This window comes from Sparus aurata, chromosome 5 (genome assembly GCF_900880675.1).
Source record: "Sparus aurata chromosome 5, fSpaAur1.1, whole genome shotgun sequence".
Classification (NCBI taxonomy): Eukaryota; Metazoa; Chordata; class Actinopteri; order Spariformes; family Sparidae; genus Sparus; species Sparus aurata.
This window is the reverse complement of record NC_044191.1, coordinates 11,221,175-11,239,782: the sequence shown is the minus strand read 5'-3', so window position 1 is coordinate 11,239,782 and position 18,608 is coordinate 11,221,175. Positions and strand designations below refer to the sequence as shown.

The window sequence follows — 18,608 nt, the reverse complement described above, 5'->3', positions numbered from 1 at the left end:
TGCAGAGATATCACCTTTAATTCAACACGTTGTTCTTGTTTTTCCAAAACCTGGAGCCTACAATGCCCACAATGCAACCTTGCCAATGAGTGAAATCACTGGAGGGAATTTATCAGATCACATGCAGCTTTCTCTGGAACCACAAAAGGCTTTTTACTAAATTCTTCACATATGCACTGCCGTAGTTTTACCCTCCCAAGACATGTAAACACACTTCAATGTGTAAAATTAGCGTAGTTTCCTTTTAACATGACACACTGAATTGAGACATGCAAGCGCTCTGCCTTGCAAGATGTATTCACTGATCACTGATATATTATTAATAATACAAAGTTTGAATTTCACAAGATCCAAAAAAAAACAAAAAAAACAAAAAAACAAGCAGAGGTTATATAATAAATATACTAGGTTTAGTCTTGTGTGGTTGTATATTGACTTAGATTCTCACTGGTGAAATGAATTTAAAGGTCTTATTTGTAAGAAAAGATGATTTTTGAATGTCATTCCCAACTTGTCAAATACTGGTGCTTTGGGATTGTAGGACGGGTCAGACACCCCTCCAAAGTGTCAGTGCTTGACGAGATGGGAATGAGAGTCAAAAATCAACTTTTTTTTACAAACAGGACCTCAAAGGATGCAGATGCATTAAAGCAAAAAATATTTTAACACGTCTTTTGAAGTGCAAGACACCTTGTTTGCCAATATTCACGTCCTGAGACCTGTGTACTGTTTTGCAATAACTTAAAACTCTTTTCCATGCACAAACAGCACAAGAATGGATTGTGTGGGAGCGTATATGTGGATTCACGAGGCAAACAAAATTAAGGTTCAGGAACCCAGACTCTCAATAGGTGATACATCACTGCCATTGTTCATGCTGGAAAAGACAGATGTGAGGCCGCGATCTTGCTTATCACGTGTCACCATCGCACATTAATCATGAGACGGATAAATCACCCACTGTCTCATCTGTGTCGCTTAAAAACTCATAAATGGTGTTTAAACGGCAAAATTGTACACAATTTCAACGTTCTCTGCTCTGACAGCGTGGTAGAAAAATAAAAAAAAAAATACTCTCATTTGAACATTTAATAATTTAGCATTTACTTTTGAACAAGAACTATCAGCGTCATCACAAAAAGCTAGAACTTTATTGTTTGTTGTGCCCTAGACAGAAAATACACAATATAACGGTATGCACATTCTATTAAATAACCCTTGTAAAATACTAGTTATCAGTGACTGATCCCCAGGTGTAATAAATATCTGTGGTGAACAAACAGTCAAGTGTGCGGTTCGCTTTCACCAAATGTGTGTGACCGCTCCGGTCAAATCTCTGTGGCAATAACGTCTTCATATGTTTGTAACCCTGAGCCGTAGTTGATGTCCATGCCGAGCTCCGTCCGGCTCTCCATTTCGGCGGTGAGCTCCTTTAGGATCCTCTCCAGGTCCTGGTTCTTCTTGTGCATCTGCACGTAGTTGATCTGGAGCTGCTTCTGGTACTTGATGACCCTGCCTTTCTCCTTGTTCCATGTTTGCCTCTCCTGCTCAAAGCTGTTGGCCAGCCTCTCCTGTGCCTCCTTCTCCTCCCTGAGCTGCTGCTTCAGTCTCTCCACGTCTCTCTGGAGTGATTCTGCGGAGACATGTCCACTGCTCTCCTCCCCCTGGCCCAGAGCGGGGGAGTCTGAGCCTTGGATTAATCTCTCCAAGGCTTGTGTCTGGGCATGGACCTCACGTTGCAAACTGTGCTGCAGCCTCTGCTCTTTGGCCATGGCCAGGTCGTGTTTCATTCCCTGAATGTCCGTCTCAAGTTTGCCCACTTTCTCTCTGAGTAAATCAGCCTCATTCTTCTTGCGCTGGAGCTCGTTTTGGCAGACCTGTATTAAAGAAATGTCAAATATTCAGACACAGGCAGCAATTAAGACTATTCTGACTGATGTAACAGTTCTACTCAAGTTAAGTGTCACATAAGTTCTCTTGTTAAGCCTGCTGCTAAAACGTGGACGCTTAAAACAGTCTGAGGGTCACAGTTCAGTGTAGCACATAATGGCAGATATCCTTCCTAACGAGAAGTGCTTTAATTAAGTACTGTGTGGGCATTATGGGCTGTATGTCCTTATTTATATGCCGCTGAATCATCAACCGACTAACCTCAACCTCGATAGTGCGAGAGCGAAGTTTGTCCTCATGGTTTTTATTCTGCTTCTCGAGAGTCTCCATCTTTGCCGCGTTTTCCCTCAGCGAAGCCCTGAGGCTGACGATTTCATTTAGCTTGTGGCTGACGTCCGCCTGGCAGTCTCTCAGCTGCTGCTTCAACAGCGAGATCTCCCCTGTCTTCTGGCACACCTACATTTGGACGGAGACAAATATGAAGATGAAACCGTCAGAGTAAACATTGAGTGTGTTTTGTACCCCTCGCTGACAGAGGAAGACTTTCCAGAAGGATTAGGATATATTTCTCTCTGAGCATCTTTACAATTATGGATTTGGTACATTTCCTGTAATGAGAGCACATAGAAGGTGGCTGGGAAACTATTCAGTTTATTTTGTGAACACAGATCGTATGGCAGTAGTAGGCATGGAAAACACTACTTTACTACATTTTCATCTCGTGCCAAAAGTAAGACTATTTAGTAGAGAATATGTCTAAAATGTGCGCTGATTGACTTTTTTTGGTTGGCTACTCGAAAGCAGCGCAACTGTAACATGACCAATGACGGAAAACTGAAAGAATAAGTCAACACTATAACTAGTTCCACTCAGGAGACAAATCTAAGTCTACTGGGGGAAAGTCCTGTTCTGAACCCAACCATCAGTCACAACCTGCCTCATCTGTTGGCATTGTTACCTTGGCTCAGTTGCAATGATAATCCTGGAACATGAATCACAATGTTGGAGCAACAAGACCAACACGTCCTTATCAGATAAACCCGCAACCGTCTGATAGCAAAACATTAATATATTATCAGCATTTACAGGTATGTTTTTGGCAGTCCTCGCAAACAGTTGCCTAATTCATCTGACAAACACAGAGCAACATTAGCATTTATTTGAAGTCCTGGTTCTGGCAACCCTGCAAGTCCAGTAGTCACTCTCCTTTTCTCCCTGTTTTGTTCTCCACCAACACGGGGACACTTCTGACCCTTTAAGAGCTAAATGTTCCACTGTGTCGAATGTGTCATAGGCCTACATATACATATTGTCATTTATACAAAACTAAAATTGACTTGACATGTTTATGATGTGGAGGGGATGCTGGTGGAGCTACAGGTGAGAACCACAGCTCGAGCCTGCGTTTCAACATTTGTAAGCGTGACATCACTGGATATCGTTGAGGAGACCTCAGGACAATCTCCAGTGGTGTCTGTGGCGGCAAAAATTTAGATTTTTAGAAGTCAGCACAACTTGTGCCGTGTTTGGTGGACTAATAGGTATTTTAAGCCAAAAAATGATCTTCCCCTAACCCTAACCAAGTATTTTTGTGCTTTAACCTAGTTAGACCATAAGCACAGCACTGCTGCAACATAAATGGAAAATGGAACCTGAATAAACGTGATTCTGTAAAATATGTTAGGTTTGCTGAAGCGTAATGGTGACTGGGTTGTTGTACTTGGTGTCATGTTGGCCAAGTACCCTACAGTCTGTTTATCAGAGCTTGTTTGCTGAGGCCCTCTTGAAAAGAAAGACATAGTTGGAAATATTTCTCTGTAGGTTCATCACTGAGAGTCACACCTTTCTCATCAGACAAAATCATTTAACTCAATCTTTATAGGAAGAGAAAAAACAGTTAGTTCATCTCATAATTCTTTGGAAATCAAGTGTGCAACTAGGGACACTACACCCACACAGGTTCAAGAGCTCATAATAAAGAAAGGGAGTAGTTTGATTAAAGATAAAAGTACGTAATGTCCCTGATGTTTCGGAGGCAACACTGTCAGTTATTGCGAAAAATATAAAAGACGTCTGTATCCCTGACTCTTTTGACTGATCTCTGTTTCTTAAATATGGTGCAAAATGGCAGATTTTTCCTGTAGGGGTGGAATAACTTGATGTTCCCACACTTCAGCGGCAGTCATCAAGGTTGTACCAGTTTGTGCTGTGTGCTACAAGGTTTCTGAACTTACTGATATTTCACATAAATGACTCATGACTCACCTCCCACTGAGTTTCCTCAAGTGTCGGAGCCAGCTGCGTGTTCTCCGTCTCATACGACCTCAGTCTGAGCTCGACGAGACCCTTCTCCCGGGTTAGCTTCGAGACGTCCTCCAGGAGTCTCTCTTTCTCTGCCTGCACAAAAGTTGATTTCTCATTTCACTCAGCTTGTGTGCAAGGTAAGATTTTAAATGCATCTGCTGATGCTTTTTTTTTTTTGGTATCTCAATGGATTCATAGGAAAAGGTTGTAGGGAGGATTATGAATGAATCGGTGGGGACTGACCTGGAGCTGCCTGACCTGCAGCTGAAGAGCTTGCTGGGTTCTTGCAGCCATTTGCGACACTTGCCGTAGCTTTGTGGAGCACCGCTGCTTGAGCCCCTCCATCTCCTCCGCACAGTATCTTTGTCTTTCATCAAACAGCTGGCAGGTGTCTTCCTCCTTCTCCTCAAAACTCACCTGTGGTAAGGATGAAGACATCTCAGTTAGAATTTGTCTCGAACAGTTTACGACGGAAGAGAGGTGCCTGTTGACTGTGAAGCAACAACTTGGTACCTGTAGCTCGTGCAGCTCAGTCTCTCTCTCGAGCAGCCTTTGTTCCAAACGTTCAATCAGTGACTCGTCCGTAGTAATCGGGGAGCGAATCCCACCTGAAGTTTCAGAGAGAGCGCTTGGCTCGTCTGCGGAGAGTGGGGAGCTCGCATCCCCATTTCCCTTAGATGTCGACCCCCCGCTGTTTAAACCGGCCCTGTAGCTACAGTCAAGGTTAGCGCTGTTCCCGCTGACCCATGGAGGGAAATTGGGTTGTACTCCCTTGCTGAGGCCGTTTGCGGGAGCTGAGCTGCCATCGCCGTGACTGACAGGGCCGGTGGAAGTACTTAGGCTGCCGCTGGTGCTGTGGGTGGGCAGGCTAGACATGGAGTTACGTCCGGAGTCTGAGAAAGTCCCTGAAAGGCAAAAAAAAAGACATTTTATTTTATGAGGATTTGTCCTTCGACCAGAAAAAATTCCACTTTATGGTAGGAGTGTATCAATATTCCATAAAGACCTGAGAAGGTGTCTTGCTTGTGTTGATTTTCTGGACTCCTTGCTTTTTTCAGAGGACAAAGTATGTGGTCCAGGCTGTTGTGGCCTGTCTCTGCGGACGACGTACTCCTGGGAATCACAGGCTTGAAGGCGGTGGAACGGACCAGTGACTTCTCAGCAGAGGTCTAGAAGAGTGAAATGACACACAGTCAGGGGTGCTCTTCCCTATTTTTGTTTTTATATGCGCTGGCTCATCGCAGCTGACAGCATGGCAAAAAGCGAGCCCTCTCGCACCGTTGCGGGCAGAGCACTGAGAGCCGAGGATGGGTCGCATTCAGAAACTGGCAAAATCACGATGACTGACTTTCACAGAGATAAATATTGTCACGTCTGTAAAAAATGAAAGGGACGGATTTTTTTTCAAATCATGTCTTCTCGTATTAGAAACAGAAGCACTGAAGCGCGCAGAAGAGCATCTCTAGCTGGCAGCATTAAACACCACACAGCAGTAGTTGCAAGTAAAATTCACTTGACTGTCACAGGAGCGAAAACTCATTTCATAGATGAACTTGTACTCCACACGCCCCATCCGTGCTGTCCAAGAGCGGCACGAGCTGTACCTCCCCTCGGTACTGTCCTCCTCTCCTCCCCTCTGCATCCCACATCTCTCCCCCATGTGCTGTCTGAGGGAAGATGAATAGCCCTTCTCCGTGATATTAATAATATGAGCTACTGCTGAAGTGTAAGAGGTAAAGCTTGTGAGCTCAGCATTCCTTCTCACTGACTTCATGACTGGGATGCCGTTCCTCGTTTTTTTTCTTTTCTCTCTCTCTTTCTATCCCTCAAACTCTCTACGGCCCTCCCTCTCTTTTCTCTCTTATTCTCCGTTCTGTCTCTTTTAAAGCTGCTTCCTATTCCTCTCCTTTTCCCCCACCTCTTGCCCCTGAGGAATAAAGACCTATTGAAGGGGACTCTGTTTGCCTACGTATTCTTGGCGATGAAATGACTTCCCTGAGAAGATCAAGGCATTCTTAGGTCATTAATCCGGGAGGGGGTGATTAATAAGATGGAGAAGGTTCAGCACAGGTTATGAGGAATAGCTGCTACCAAGTAGACTACCTGCTGTGCATGTTTTATCCTCAAATTTGCTGTGAGCTTCTCAAAGTCTGTTGCAGTTACGCAGTATAATTCTATCCTCTTAATGGTTGGATGAATATCCATAGTAACGGCTCCAGACAAGGAAGGCCATAGGCTATGATAATCGACATCAAATCTCAAGTTAATATTTGAATCTATACTCTTAAAAGAAATTCTTAAGTTTATTCACTTTCTCCTTGCTTTGCTGTCCATCAGCACCTGCGGTCCTTTTAAAGGATTCATTCTGAATTTGTCAGAAACTGAGGCTTTGGGTCGATCACCATCCCGAAGCATCAGTTTCAAAAATCGACTTTTTATTTTTACAAATATGAGCTTTATTTGGGTCCTTTTAATTGAGGTCCTGATAAACAAAGTTCTAACGTTAAGCACAACCTACAACCTGGACAGGTGGTTCAGTTTCCTTGATTTTTTTATTCAAGATCAAATTGTCAGATACCGGCACCCTTAAAGTACGGAAGACTAGAACATGGAGTCTCGGCTGTTTCCTGTTAACTGCACATCCTCTTAAAAATAAGTGGAGAAAAGCTGTTTTTTTACATTTTGGCTAGCGAAATAGAAAAACGCTGATATATAACATGTTAAACTGTAAAATTAGACAGAGTGACTTTAGTGATTACCAAAGAAACCAGTTACCTCAGAATTACCCAGTAGACTAATAATGATAAGTTGTGAGAGCTTTTTAGCCCAAACAACTTCAATTTAATAGTCTACTTTACTTGGCAATTGTGAGGTAATCGGTTTCCAGACTTGTCAAAGTAAAGTCAACGTTTAATTTGACAGTGTAGTTAGTGAGCTTCTGAGTTGCTGGAAGGCGAATTTGGTCGGTTGTCTCTGTGTTTCCAGTCTTTATGCTGAGCTTAGCAAACCATGCGCTTGCTACAGCAGCACACATGATATTTACCACATGGACAGAGGTTGCCATTCATCTTCTCATCCAACTCGAAAAAAGAAGATACAGATATTTCCCAAAAATGTGAAACTGCTCCTTTAAAATCGAATCACATTATTTTGGTAAAAGCATGAGAGATGAAGTTATGCTCACCCTCTCCGTCATTTTCCCCGACATAAGCAGCAGTTTTGGTTGCAGTCGTCCATCTGATTCTCCATCTCTCTTCTTTCCACCTGCATGGACTTCCATAGGTCCTCCTCTGTGGTGCGCTGACTTCGGTTTATGGCTCACCTAACATCGAACAGGTTAAACGTTTTATCCTTTTTTTGATTGTGTAGGTACGGTTTTATATATGTAAGGTATGTCATCTGACGGCACATGAGCTTACTTTGATGTAAAAAAAATCCTCGCTCCGTCCCGACCGGGAGTGGGTCAGGCCTTTAGAGGGATGAGTGGCGGTCGAGGAGCACTGAGTGAAGCTGCACTTAAGTAGCCCGTCAAGGCTGCAACCTCCACTCTTCCTATGATGGTTAGTTCCCTTGTTCGACCTGTAGTCAGACGCTTTGCAGTGGTTGCTGTTGAGGCTGTTGCCGCCGTTGATGAGGCTGCTCACACTACCCATGGTCCTGCAGGCATAGGTGAGCAGAGGGTGGGGCTGAAGTCCAGACGGTGAAGTTACACAGAAGTGAAGGGGGGGCACAACTCATGACCCCACAGAAGGACTGTCAGTGGCTTTATCTGCAAGACAAGAAAGGGATAATTCACATTAAACAAAGTTGATCCTTGAACAGATTTTTTTTTTTTATAAAAGGATAATGGTCATAGTTTCCTTTGATGCTTATCGTTTTTCTGGTGTTGAAACGTTTTTTTTTATTGTTTCCTGGTCAGTCCAGGCTTGTACTGCTGAAGCAGGTGTGTTAGCATTTGCAAGACAAACAAAGTGAAAAAATGTCCGTCTTGGCTCCCTGCCTGGCTTTGTGTGTCAGGATTTATAGCTCGACCGTTGAATTTGACAAACAACCCTTTGGGTGCCCTTCCTCTCAGCAAACTGGCAATTAGGCTTCTTACTACCTGCACAACACTTGACTGATGTTGACACTATACAACCATTGTGCATTTGGTATTGTACTTGAGCAGAATAAAAGACAGACCACACAGAAATATCAAGTTGTAATAATGTATTTTGCTGGAATTATGGTATACAGATTGGATTAAGCACGCTGAGTTCAAATGTGTGTTTTTAACTGACAAACTTACAATATGAGAACATTTACATACAGAGGCACTGGTAATGCTCTCCATTTTCTCTCTGTCTTCCTCCCTTTTAAAAAAAAAAAAAAAACCAGAGCCCAGATGCTGCTAGTCATGATCTTTGAGCCACAGGGGAAAAGTCCCCTCAGCGGTGACTTAGCAGCAGTGGGCTCCATACTGGGCTGATCAGGCCTGCAAGCTCCCCTAACCACCTGGTCCTCATCCTTTAAGCGTTCTGTAATGGCCCCACCAACAAAGCATGTGACTAATGGCCTGGTGTAAATCACTTATTAGTAATACATTTGGCTCTCGGCAAATCCATAATTATTTGTTCAAATGGTCGTGTTTGTGAGGATACACATAACTGTCACTGTCACTTTCCCAAGGTGTTTAATGGGCACGCTTGGAGAGCAAAATGCCGAATGAAGACGGGAGCGCTGATCGAGGCTGTCACTTTTCATTGTCCAGCAAACAATGATAAGCTAGATGAGACATGTACAAAATAGATATCTCACAATTACAATAATAATAGGAGCATCACAGACCGACAGCAAGTGAGAGAGAGTAGCGTGCATACAGAAGGACGAGGGAAAGTGTAAGTGGTTGCCTTCACAGAATGAAAAGCAGTCATAGTCTACTTGCTGTGAATGGAAGGGAAATATATTACTAAACTGCAAGGAGCCTTCTAATTGTTAAATAATCACACTGAACAGTCTCAGTTTTGATTTTCTGTCTCATTCAGGATGGAATTCTGCATATATTCTGCAAAATAAACAGCCAGTGAAAACGTTGAATAATGGTTTAGTGTGCACCTGCAGCACTACAAGGCAAAGCAGCCCACTGTGCCACTGATGTAAACAGTCTCTGACACAACTGTGACTGCCTCTATTCTACTGTGCTGGCGCTAAATCTCAACTCCAGCCTTCACTATCACTCTCAGATATTAGCATCCTCTCCCTGACATGGGACTGAAGTAATGAAACAATAGATTTTACTTACTGCCAGGTCAAACTAAGCATCCATCCCTAGCAAGGCCTCTGCAGAGTCATCTATCCAGTCCTGGTGAAACTGAACACACAGACATGTGAGTGTACGCGTCTGCGTGTGTGTGTGTCAGCCAACCGGCAGCAAATGCAAACTCTCACTATCAGCGCGGCCAGAAGGGTCCGCTAACTGTTCTGTGAAGGGGGTGGGTCTTCTGCTTTTCTAGTCGGCCTGTACCCAGCTTTGCATTATAACTGACATGTAAATTCAGCTCTGTGTGTGTGTGTGTGTGTGTGTGTGCGTGTTTGTCTTTGTGTGTGTTTCAGGACATCCCCCCCCCCCCCCCCAAGGGAGCCGGTGTACAACATGTGCTCCCATAGAACTGGCGTGTGCCGCTCAAGTGATTAACTCCCAGCCTTCACAAAAGATCTTTTACACCCCCCCGTGTACCCCCCTCCTCTCCCCACTATCACCCACTGACACCCTGCGCTTGTGCATCGATTCACTGTGTAATAACCATTCAACCCCCACCCTCGCCTTCTCCCATCATTCCCTCCCTCCCTCCCTCCCTCCATCCACCCGTCCCACTCGGTGCCCTGCACCCACCCTGAACAAACAACACTTCATCTGAAGGAGAAAAAAAGGCGCTTGGCCTCTCTCTTTTCGCTCTTTGTCTGTTGAAGTGTGCCGCTCTTTGTGTGGACTCCCGTGTGCCGGTTGATGTATTCTCCCCAAACAGCCCAGGACCATATTTGAGTGTTAAATAAATGACTAGTCCTCACAATGAGAGGGCTGGAGAGCCTCAGTTTTATAGTGATTTACCACCATCCCGCCTTTATGCTGTTTGTTCAGACATATACACACACACACACACACACACACACACACACACACACACACACACACACACACAGACACACACACACACACACACACACAGACTCCCTCTCTCTCTCACACACACCTTTGCACATCCATACAAACAACGCACACTTTCACATCGCTGGAGTGCAAGCCTGTCTGAGGCAGTGGAGCGTTCAGCATCCCACAGAGTGCACACTGTTGACAAAACACCTTGTGGATGAAATACAATCACAAATCACGACAGGAAAATATACAAGGCGCTGTGTTCCAAATGAACAAACAACAACAACAGAAAAGATATGGCCCCTCAGCTCTGCCGCTGACAAAACAAGTGTAAATCTTACGCTCCATTTTTGTCACAAGCAAAGGGATACGTTCTCCTGATGTAAACAAAACTGACAGCATTACCTCTTTTTTTTACAGAACACGACTGATTCACTGTTATCATCGCACAAAAATCAATGGAGACATTAGTTTGTTGGAGCCGAACCAATAATAAGAAGAAGTGACACGACCCTATGAACTACCTTCCAACATGCGCAGACAGGATTGCGCCACAGTTTACATCACGTTACATCATCCCGCGTGAAAGCTTTTTTTTTTTTCTTTTACCATGAAAAGTGTGAAGGTTTTCCCCCAGTAATAAAATAATATAGAGTATCTCTGTAGATCTGCTGTCATCTTTTTCAGCAGCACTGCTCACTCATCCCTTCAGCCTGACGACCATTGTTCCTCGATCAGTCCCCTTCAGCCCCCCAAGCCAGCCTGTTTGTCTGGACAATGATCCATGCCTTCCCACTTTTATGTTCCCACTCAGTTACTGGAGAGAATTGGTCAATTTCACTTCCATTTCATGCAAATATTAAAGTGATTTGGAAATCTTTTTATTACTCCCATCATTGGAACATTTTAAAAAGCGGTACAAATGGTCTGACCTCGCGGCTTTTGAGCAGACAGTGTGATTTAAGACCTTTGGTGAGATGGGATGAGGGGGTGTGAATGTGCGTGTGTGTGTGGATGCATGCGTTCGTCTAATCTTTTATCTGATTGGCTGCATGTCTTTCTGTGTCTGCACAAAAGGTTTCCGTGCACTTGTGTGCCTGTCCGTGTGTAGGAAGGGGGCTGTGTGTGTGTGTGTGTGTGTGTGTGTGGGCAGGGTGTTGTCCTAGCTTTCGAGCCCCAGCTGACCTGTCTAACCCCCCACCCCCCCGAAACACACACACACACACACAAGCAGATACACACTACGAGAGCATAGCCAATCCATTACCACAGCCAATGGAAGGCAGCAGTGTGCTACAAAGGTCCAGGATTTATACCTGTGTCACAATGACCATGAAACTCTGCCCTGTTCTCACTGTACCTCCACGCTGCCACGGTGCCAGATGGCATCACTTTTAATTCTCACTGTCTATATGGTAATTTCTAACAGATGCACGTGTAATCTATCTAGTTCAGTGTGTCTGTTTTTTTAGGTCATTCTCAGAAAGCTTATTGTTCTTCTGTTTATGTGTGCTGTCTTAAGCACCGCGGACTTTTACACACAGCCACCCTTTATTTGGAGGCTGAGACACTTTCCATCTGTAACATACTTTTAAAACTTTTGACAAAAAGGATCATTCTTCAGTGACTTTATTATTTTTGCATATTCTACCCAATTTACAGTAAATTCTTTGTAATATAAAATTGAATTACTGCCACTTAAATGCACAGTATGTAATTTCCGCCGCTAGAGGTCTCTCAATCACATCTCTGCCAAGCACCAATGTCCCCTTTAAATAAATCACGCCTAATCCAACATCAAATAAAACATATTTAAATCTGCTACATCCGGATTTGTATGTGTATCTGCATCCAGTAGTACTCGTCCATAGATACCAGCCACCTGAATATGCCTGATTTGTGTCTTTAAGATCCATGCGTTATTCCCTGCGAAATTAACAAAAATGTCAAAAAACCTTGCATTGTCTTGGATGTACTGAATCCATTCCTTTATCCGGATCGGCACCAAAATTTAATTAGGGCCAATTCTCGGCCGAGACCCATCTTCCATTCAACTTTCGTAAAAATCTGTTCAGCAGTTTTTATGTAACCCTGCGTACAAACCAACCAACTAACCACCACGGGGAATCAACAGAACCTCCTTAGCGGAGTTGATAAAAGACTAGTTTGATGATTTTAAGTAGTGTGTAATCCTGGGTGTTGCTGTCTTCAGTGTTAAACAACCATCATTGCTGATGAAAATCTAACAGAAGTTCCTATGGCAGGTATGTTCACAGATGAGGTAATAAATATTAAAGGCGCACTATGTAGTTTTGGGAGAAAAATTTTGAAGAGACAGATCGTCATCGTCTGATTTTTCAAGGTGTAAACAATCCAAATAAACAAACTCTCTTGGTTTTCATGACTGAATACACAGACTGACATTAAAGGACAAAACAATTTCACACCATTTTACTTTGTTCATATGTGGCGGACCCTGCCACCTTTCTAACTTCAAACTGTTTTCCATGGACCTTATTTGCCTCTGTGAAGAGCTTGTTTATTCAGTTTTATTCTGAGTTTGTATTACCTCATTATTTTCTAAATATTAAGTTTGCTTTTCTTCTCAAAACAACATAGTGCTCCTTATTCATGTTGTTTCCCTGGAATTCAGAATGACAGGAAACCAAATGAAATGCGCTATTTTAGAGTTCTCTGGGTTTGAACATTGAGGGAAACATTGGGATACAGCACTCAACAAAATATTTACAGAGGTCAAGTCGATTTTAGACATTTGAATGCAGAAAAATCTTTAATATTAAGCTGGATGACTTGTGTGGGGAATTCTGCCAATGCTCAAAATTGAAGCAGCAGATGCAGAGGCGTCCTGATGTTCAGTCTCGTATATGGCTGAAGCTCATATCTAAGTCCATAATGCAACTCTAGTGCATCCTTTCTTTAAGCCCTCCAAGCTTGTGTCTTTTCAAACTCAATGCTCGCAGGATTTCCATAAAAAATTCAAAGTCTCGGAGCCAAAGATAACCCTCACCAGGACCGCAGTGCCACAGTGTCCCACAGAGTCAGATGAGTAAACAGATGTGTAAAAAAGAAAGTGAAATTACCCTCGAGCAGTACTCGCATACCTTTTCTAAAAAAAAAAGGCTTATTTTTTATTTATGTCTTGAAATTTCTAATTTGATTGTCATACATATTTTGGAGGCAGCCACTTCTAACATATGTCAGCAGAGCGTCTTGTAGACTTGAAAAGCAGTTTGTTTAGGCCTCTGGTGTGGTGTGTTCAAGTGCTGGAGGGGAAGTCTGACATCAAAGGCCTGTGCTGGGAGTCGACTACTGAAGAGAGACCTTTCAAATGCATGAAGCTTCCAAACTGATGTTATCAATTACACAGCAACCATGTTGGCTCATCAACATGTGGGTCAACATTAGCTATATCAGACTGTGACTTCACAGGAAATACTGGTTTGAACTTCTCCAAAGGAATTGTTAATATTTAAAAGATAAAGACAGAACTTTGAAAGGCAGAAGTCTGTCCAAAGATTTGCAAGCATTAATACTGTTTCAAAACCGACCCGAGAAGTAACTAAATTTAAGACGATCAAAAAGTCTGTTCTTTGAATCCCACAGGAAATGTCAGTCCAAATCAGGCCTTATTATGCTGTTCGATCCTCTAAAAACATGCCGAACACGTTGCTCCCAGTGTGATGTAACACGTTAGATAACCTGAATCGATCTGTGGTTCGCACAAAGTAACCGGTGATTCACATGTAATGAAGCAGGCATTTCCCATCATCCCAGGCATGACGGGGTGAAAATGCACATTGCAAAGTAAAGCAGGGAGAAGGAGAATTGTCTCATGTGTGACGGCAGCGAGTGTATTTCCGGAGAAAGATGGGCTGATACGTTGAATTATTGAGAAGTAATGCTATGTCTCTTTCTCTGTCATCCTCTGTGGCCCATCAAGGCCCCAGTCACACACACGCACGCACGCACGCACGCACAAATACACACACACACACACACACACACACACACACACACACACACACACACACACACACACATGCCCGTGCTTCCCTATCGTGTGTCTTACTCACTGTGGCTGAGTTGTGGGGATGAGTAATGTGGCCTCCAGCACAACATCAACTGGGAATGAAGTGTGGGGTACAGACAGCCATCTATCTTTCACTTTCACTGCTAACACATCCATCTACTGACCAAACACACACACACACACACACACACACACACACACACACACACACACACACACACACACACACACAGTCAAGCACACATAGACTCAAGCACACACACACAATGGCATCCAATAGTAGCTAATTGGGTAATCCTTTTAGTGCATTGTAAAGGAGATTGAGCATGAATAGGGCTTCAATGCTGAAGAGCAGAATACCAGACACTCATTACTGCCCCAGAGTGAGGAGATGGAATACCAGGCACGGAGAGAGAGAGAGGCGATGGCAGGCAGAGAAGGAGACAGACATGGAGAGACAGTGTGTGTGTGAGAGAGATATTTATATTCTGTGGAGCTGACACTGTATCATACATTGAGGACTTGTATTGTCCAGCAAGCAGTGAGTGCTTCCTCTGTGCAAAGTGTGAGGGGGTTTGGATGCAGAGAAAGGCTTAAATCATGTGAGTAAAACATTTATAACTCGTTAATTCAATCTCAGCGTCTTCTATTGGCAGCCACGTGGCTACGTCTTTGAGGCCAGGCTTTTAGCGCAGGACCCCCCCCCCCCCCCCCCCCCCCCCGTTGAAATTAGATTGCGCTCAGATGCCCCTATGTGCATCCAAATGAGACATTAGGTCGACCAAACAATCAACCACCTCAGGTTTTAATAGATAAGGAGGCTGCCTGCGCTGCTCACTGGCTTTGTATAGCTGGCCAACTACTGCTCTGTAGTACATGCATTTGCATAACCTTGCCAGCTGGAGTATAGAGGAAAATGTATTTTTAATGGAGTCTAAATGGGAGCCTTTAGTGCTGCGACGAGGATGGGAATTGATGCTCGTGAATTTAAGGAGCCCTAAAATTAAATATCTGAAATCTCCCTTTTATATTTCATTATTGAGCCGCATCCATCCATACAAGATTGATTATTGCCATACAATATGTCTCTGCACTTTTCTGTAATGCCTCAGACTTATGCAGTGCCCTGGAAATGATCCAGAAATGGTTTTAAAGAGTTGTGCGTGTCTTCAGTCAGATACGGCAGATCACCGTCCAGCTCCACGGTCATGAAATATTTACGTGTAAGGCTTTTATCCCACTCTATAAACAGCGCGCGGAAATGTATTGTTACAAGTGGAAGTATTTTTAGACATTTTGAATTGTAGCCCATCCATTAACCACGAAATATTTACCTTTTCCATTACTCCCCGCACTTGTTTTGAACAGGCTGTGTCACTTGCGGCTGATATGACAGCCCCACGCGGATGAAATTTGATGGATCGTCATGAAAGCTTTGTTGTGCTGTCAGATTTTCATTTGTACCATAACTGAGCTTTCAGCAAGCTTTCGGCACGCTCGTTGTCAAAACGTAGAAAGTCATATTGGAAGCACATTACGCCGGCGCCAGATGAGTTTTTTTTAGTGATATTATAATGTAAGATCATAAAACTGTGCTGCAAAGACGGATTAGAGATAAGTGTTTTCGAGTTAGTGCTACAGCATTTCTCACGTAGTCATTTTTTTCCTGTCTCATATATTTTTATTTGCTACGGTATCACAGAAGAAATGACACGCATAGGTGGGCGGGAAAGAATGAGGCCTTTCCTGGCACTGTTACCCACTGACCCTGTAAGCTGAATACTCGGTGATAAGGTTGTCATTCTGGAGCATAACCATCCTCCCATCCTCCTAATCTGCAGTGGCTGTGTGTGTGTGTGTGTGGATGGTGCAATGTGGGAGTAAGAGAAGACACAATGAACTCACTTTCAGGGGCCTATATCATCCTGAAAGCAGCTGGAAATATGTGCTGCAGGCGATACCTGTGCTCAGCTCTAAAATAAAGAGCCCCCTGACCTTGTAATGCTAAATTGTTCATGATATGGAAACTCTGCGTGGTTTCCATCAATAGTTTCAAGGTGTCATAACTAACAAAGTCACATCTGACACTCACCTGCCGTGCGCAGTCGCTCGCCCGATTCATATACCTGCGTGATATGATGACGTTTAAGGACGTTTAGGAATCCTTAGCGGAAAGTTGAGAACTCTGCAACATCATCGCGAGCTAAGCCTCACAGAGAGGTTGAGATTCTGCGCTCCTCTGACACAGAGCCTTCACTCATGCAAGGATACTGCATTTGGGTATCTGGGACAGTTATTTTAAGAAGCGTCTTCTTTAGCAGGTCATGACAGCTCCAATGGTTCGTCACACGCTACAGATATGGAGCGGAGCCGCGTTAATTCCCTCCAAAAAATTCTCTCGCGAAGTCGAGATATTTCCGTCGACAAACGGAATTCTTCGCGTCACACAGGAACAAACAAACAACTCAAGACGGGAGCCCTGTCTTTATTCTGTCATCCTCCGCCCTCCTCTCCGCTTTGATTCGGCCTCTCCTGTGTGTTTTACCTCTGCACAGAAACCTACAAGACAGAGCAGAGGTGAGCATGTCTGAACAGGTGCTGCCCTATACTTACCCATTCGCCTTAACACCAGCATAATGCACAGTAATTCATGATCCTCACAGGTCTCGACACATGCATTATTCTATACAGGTGTGACAGCGCCAAAGCTGGGCGGTTTGCGACAGTAAATTATTCCCCACAGAGAGTCCTTCTTTGTGTTGCCTCCAATTACACAGCAAATTATACCAGTTTTTAATAACAGTTGGTTGTTTTTTCCTATAAAAAGTCACAGGGTGGGACATATGGAGATGAACACTTAATTCATGCTTAAAAACACCCATAACAACCAGCTCCGTGTCCACTGCCATTTATTCCCCCCGAATTGCTGTGTATAGTGTAACATTTAAACAAAGCCCAAAGCACTGCTCCCTATTATTTCACTCGTTTGAAAGCAATGGTTTGTTCGGTAATGGCTGTGCTAAAACTGAAGAACACCATTGGCAGCTTTCTGCAAGGAGAAACAGAAAAAGTTGAAAGCAGACATTTCATCCAGAGCTGGCACGTCCTCAAACACGGAGATGCTTTTACTTTGAAATTCAGCTCGCATATTTTAAAAAGTAGCAAAACACTTGGACCGCCTCCATGTGAGAAACTTTGGATCAGTCGGAATGTTTAACTGTGTAAACAACAGACACAAACCAGTGTGGTGCTAAAATTATCCTAGCTTACATTTTGGTTCTTGCTTAGTGCAAAAAAAAAAAAATTGTAAAAAAAACCCTAAGCTGCAATCACACACAATTAAGTCTGTGGGATGTGATAGTGCCACCCGGACTCACTGCTGTTCAAAGTTGCAAGCCCGCGAGCCCTGACTGACTCCGTGCCATCATTTGTCCCCTGTCACACATCCAGTCGAACAGCCACAACCTTCCTTCAAGTCTGGCCGGAGGTGACTTACCTCCATTATAGTCTGCATGCCCCAACAGTCACAGTCACTGCCGCCGCTGCTCTCTTTCCCAAAGCTGTGTGGATCACTGTGGACAAACCACTTCCAGTGGGATGCTAGCTGGCACCGCTGGGGTGGAGAGAAAGAGATGTGTGCCTTTGCTGTGCCTCTCTCTGGGTCCCCCTCTCACCCCTCTTCAACACCTGGAATGGTGGAATCAGTCCGTCCCATCTCCCATACACTGAGCACTGTCACATTCCTCCATGAACACGCTCTCTCTCCCCTCCCTCTCTTTACAGTGTATCCTTGTTGCCTCCCTTCTGAACTCCCTCCCACTCTCTCCTTCACTCTGAACATCCAACACTCCCTCCCACCTCTCCCTCCCTCCCTTATTCCGCCGCTTGCCTCGTCCACCTCTTACATTCCCCTTTAGTTGTGCACTTTTTCTTCAGTATTGTCGCCCCTTTCATCTCTCTGTTCACTGCATCCCATATCTCTCTCTACCTGTCTCCTCACTCTCTTCTCCTCTTTTTCCTGGCAGTGTGCCCGGCGGCTTTGCTACTCATTTTAAGTCACTTCACTGCCTCGATATGCCTACGTACAGCACATCATCCCTGCATCCCGCACTTCTGAGCCACACACAATATCCGTGGGTGCTCTGAATATTTCTGAGTTCAACTCGTGCGTCCAGTTGTGTGGCTATATTCACGTGGACCCTCGCGCCCTATTTGCGAGCACCTGCAAAT

General features: G+C 44.1%; 1 protein-coding gene across 3 annotated transcripts; it reads right to left on the bottom strand.

Moving 5' to 3' along the window:
- On the bottom strand, window positions 1-18,207 carry lzts1 (leucine zipper, putative tumor suppressor 1). Of its 3 annotated transcripts, none has more exons than XM_030415686.1 (9): window positions 17,875-18,207; window positions 7,614-7,963; window positions 7,379-7,516; window positions 5,201-5,363; window positions 4,708-5,099; window positions 4,438-4,611; window positions 4,156-4,287; window positions 2,152-2,346; window positions 1-1,877 (listed from the first exon to the last, which is right to left on the bottom strand). In XM_030415686.1, the coding sequence occupies exons 2-9, from the start codon at window positions 7,845-7,847 to the stop codon at window positions 1,329-1,331; spliced, it is 1,977 nt and encodes a 658-aa protein (XP_030271546.1). In that variant the 5' UTR covers window positions 7,848-7,963; window positions 17,875-18,207; the 3' UTR covers window positions 1-1,328. The 3 variants fall into 3 exon arrangements, with proteins under 3 accessions (XP_030271546.1, XP_030271547.1, XP_030271548.1); XM_030415687.1 differs by lacking the exon at window positions 17,875-18,207 and adding an exon at window positions 9,476-9,667; XM_030415688.1 differs by lacking the exon at window positions 17,875-18,207 and having other exon boundaries at window positions 7,379-7,545; window positions 7,614-7,730.
- Between the last annotated feature and the right edge of the window lie 401 nt (window positions 18,208-18,608).

Bases quoted from the DNA above. Each gene is read 5' to 3' on its own strand.
- lzts1 (XM_030415686.1), bottom strand. From the start codon at position 7,847: ATGGGTAGTGTGAGCAGCCTCATCAACGGCGGCAACAGCCTCAACAGC. The intron at 5,100-5,200 runs GTCTTTATGGAA...TTTGCCTTTCAG, and splicing joins CAAGCAAGACACCTTCTCAG to GGACTTTCTCAGACTCCGGA. The intron at 1,878-2,151 runs GTTAGTCGGTTG...TCTTTAATACAG, and splicing joins CTCGCACTATCGAGGTTGAG to GTCTGCCAAAACGAGCTCCA.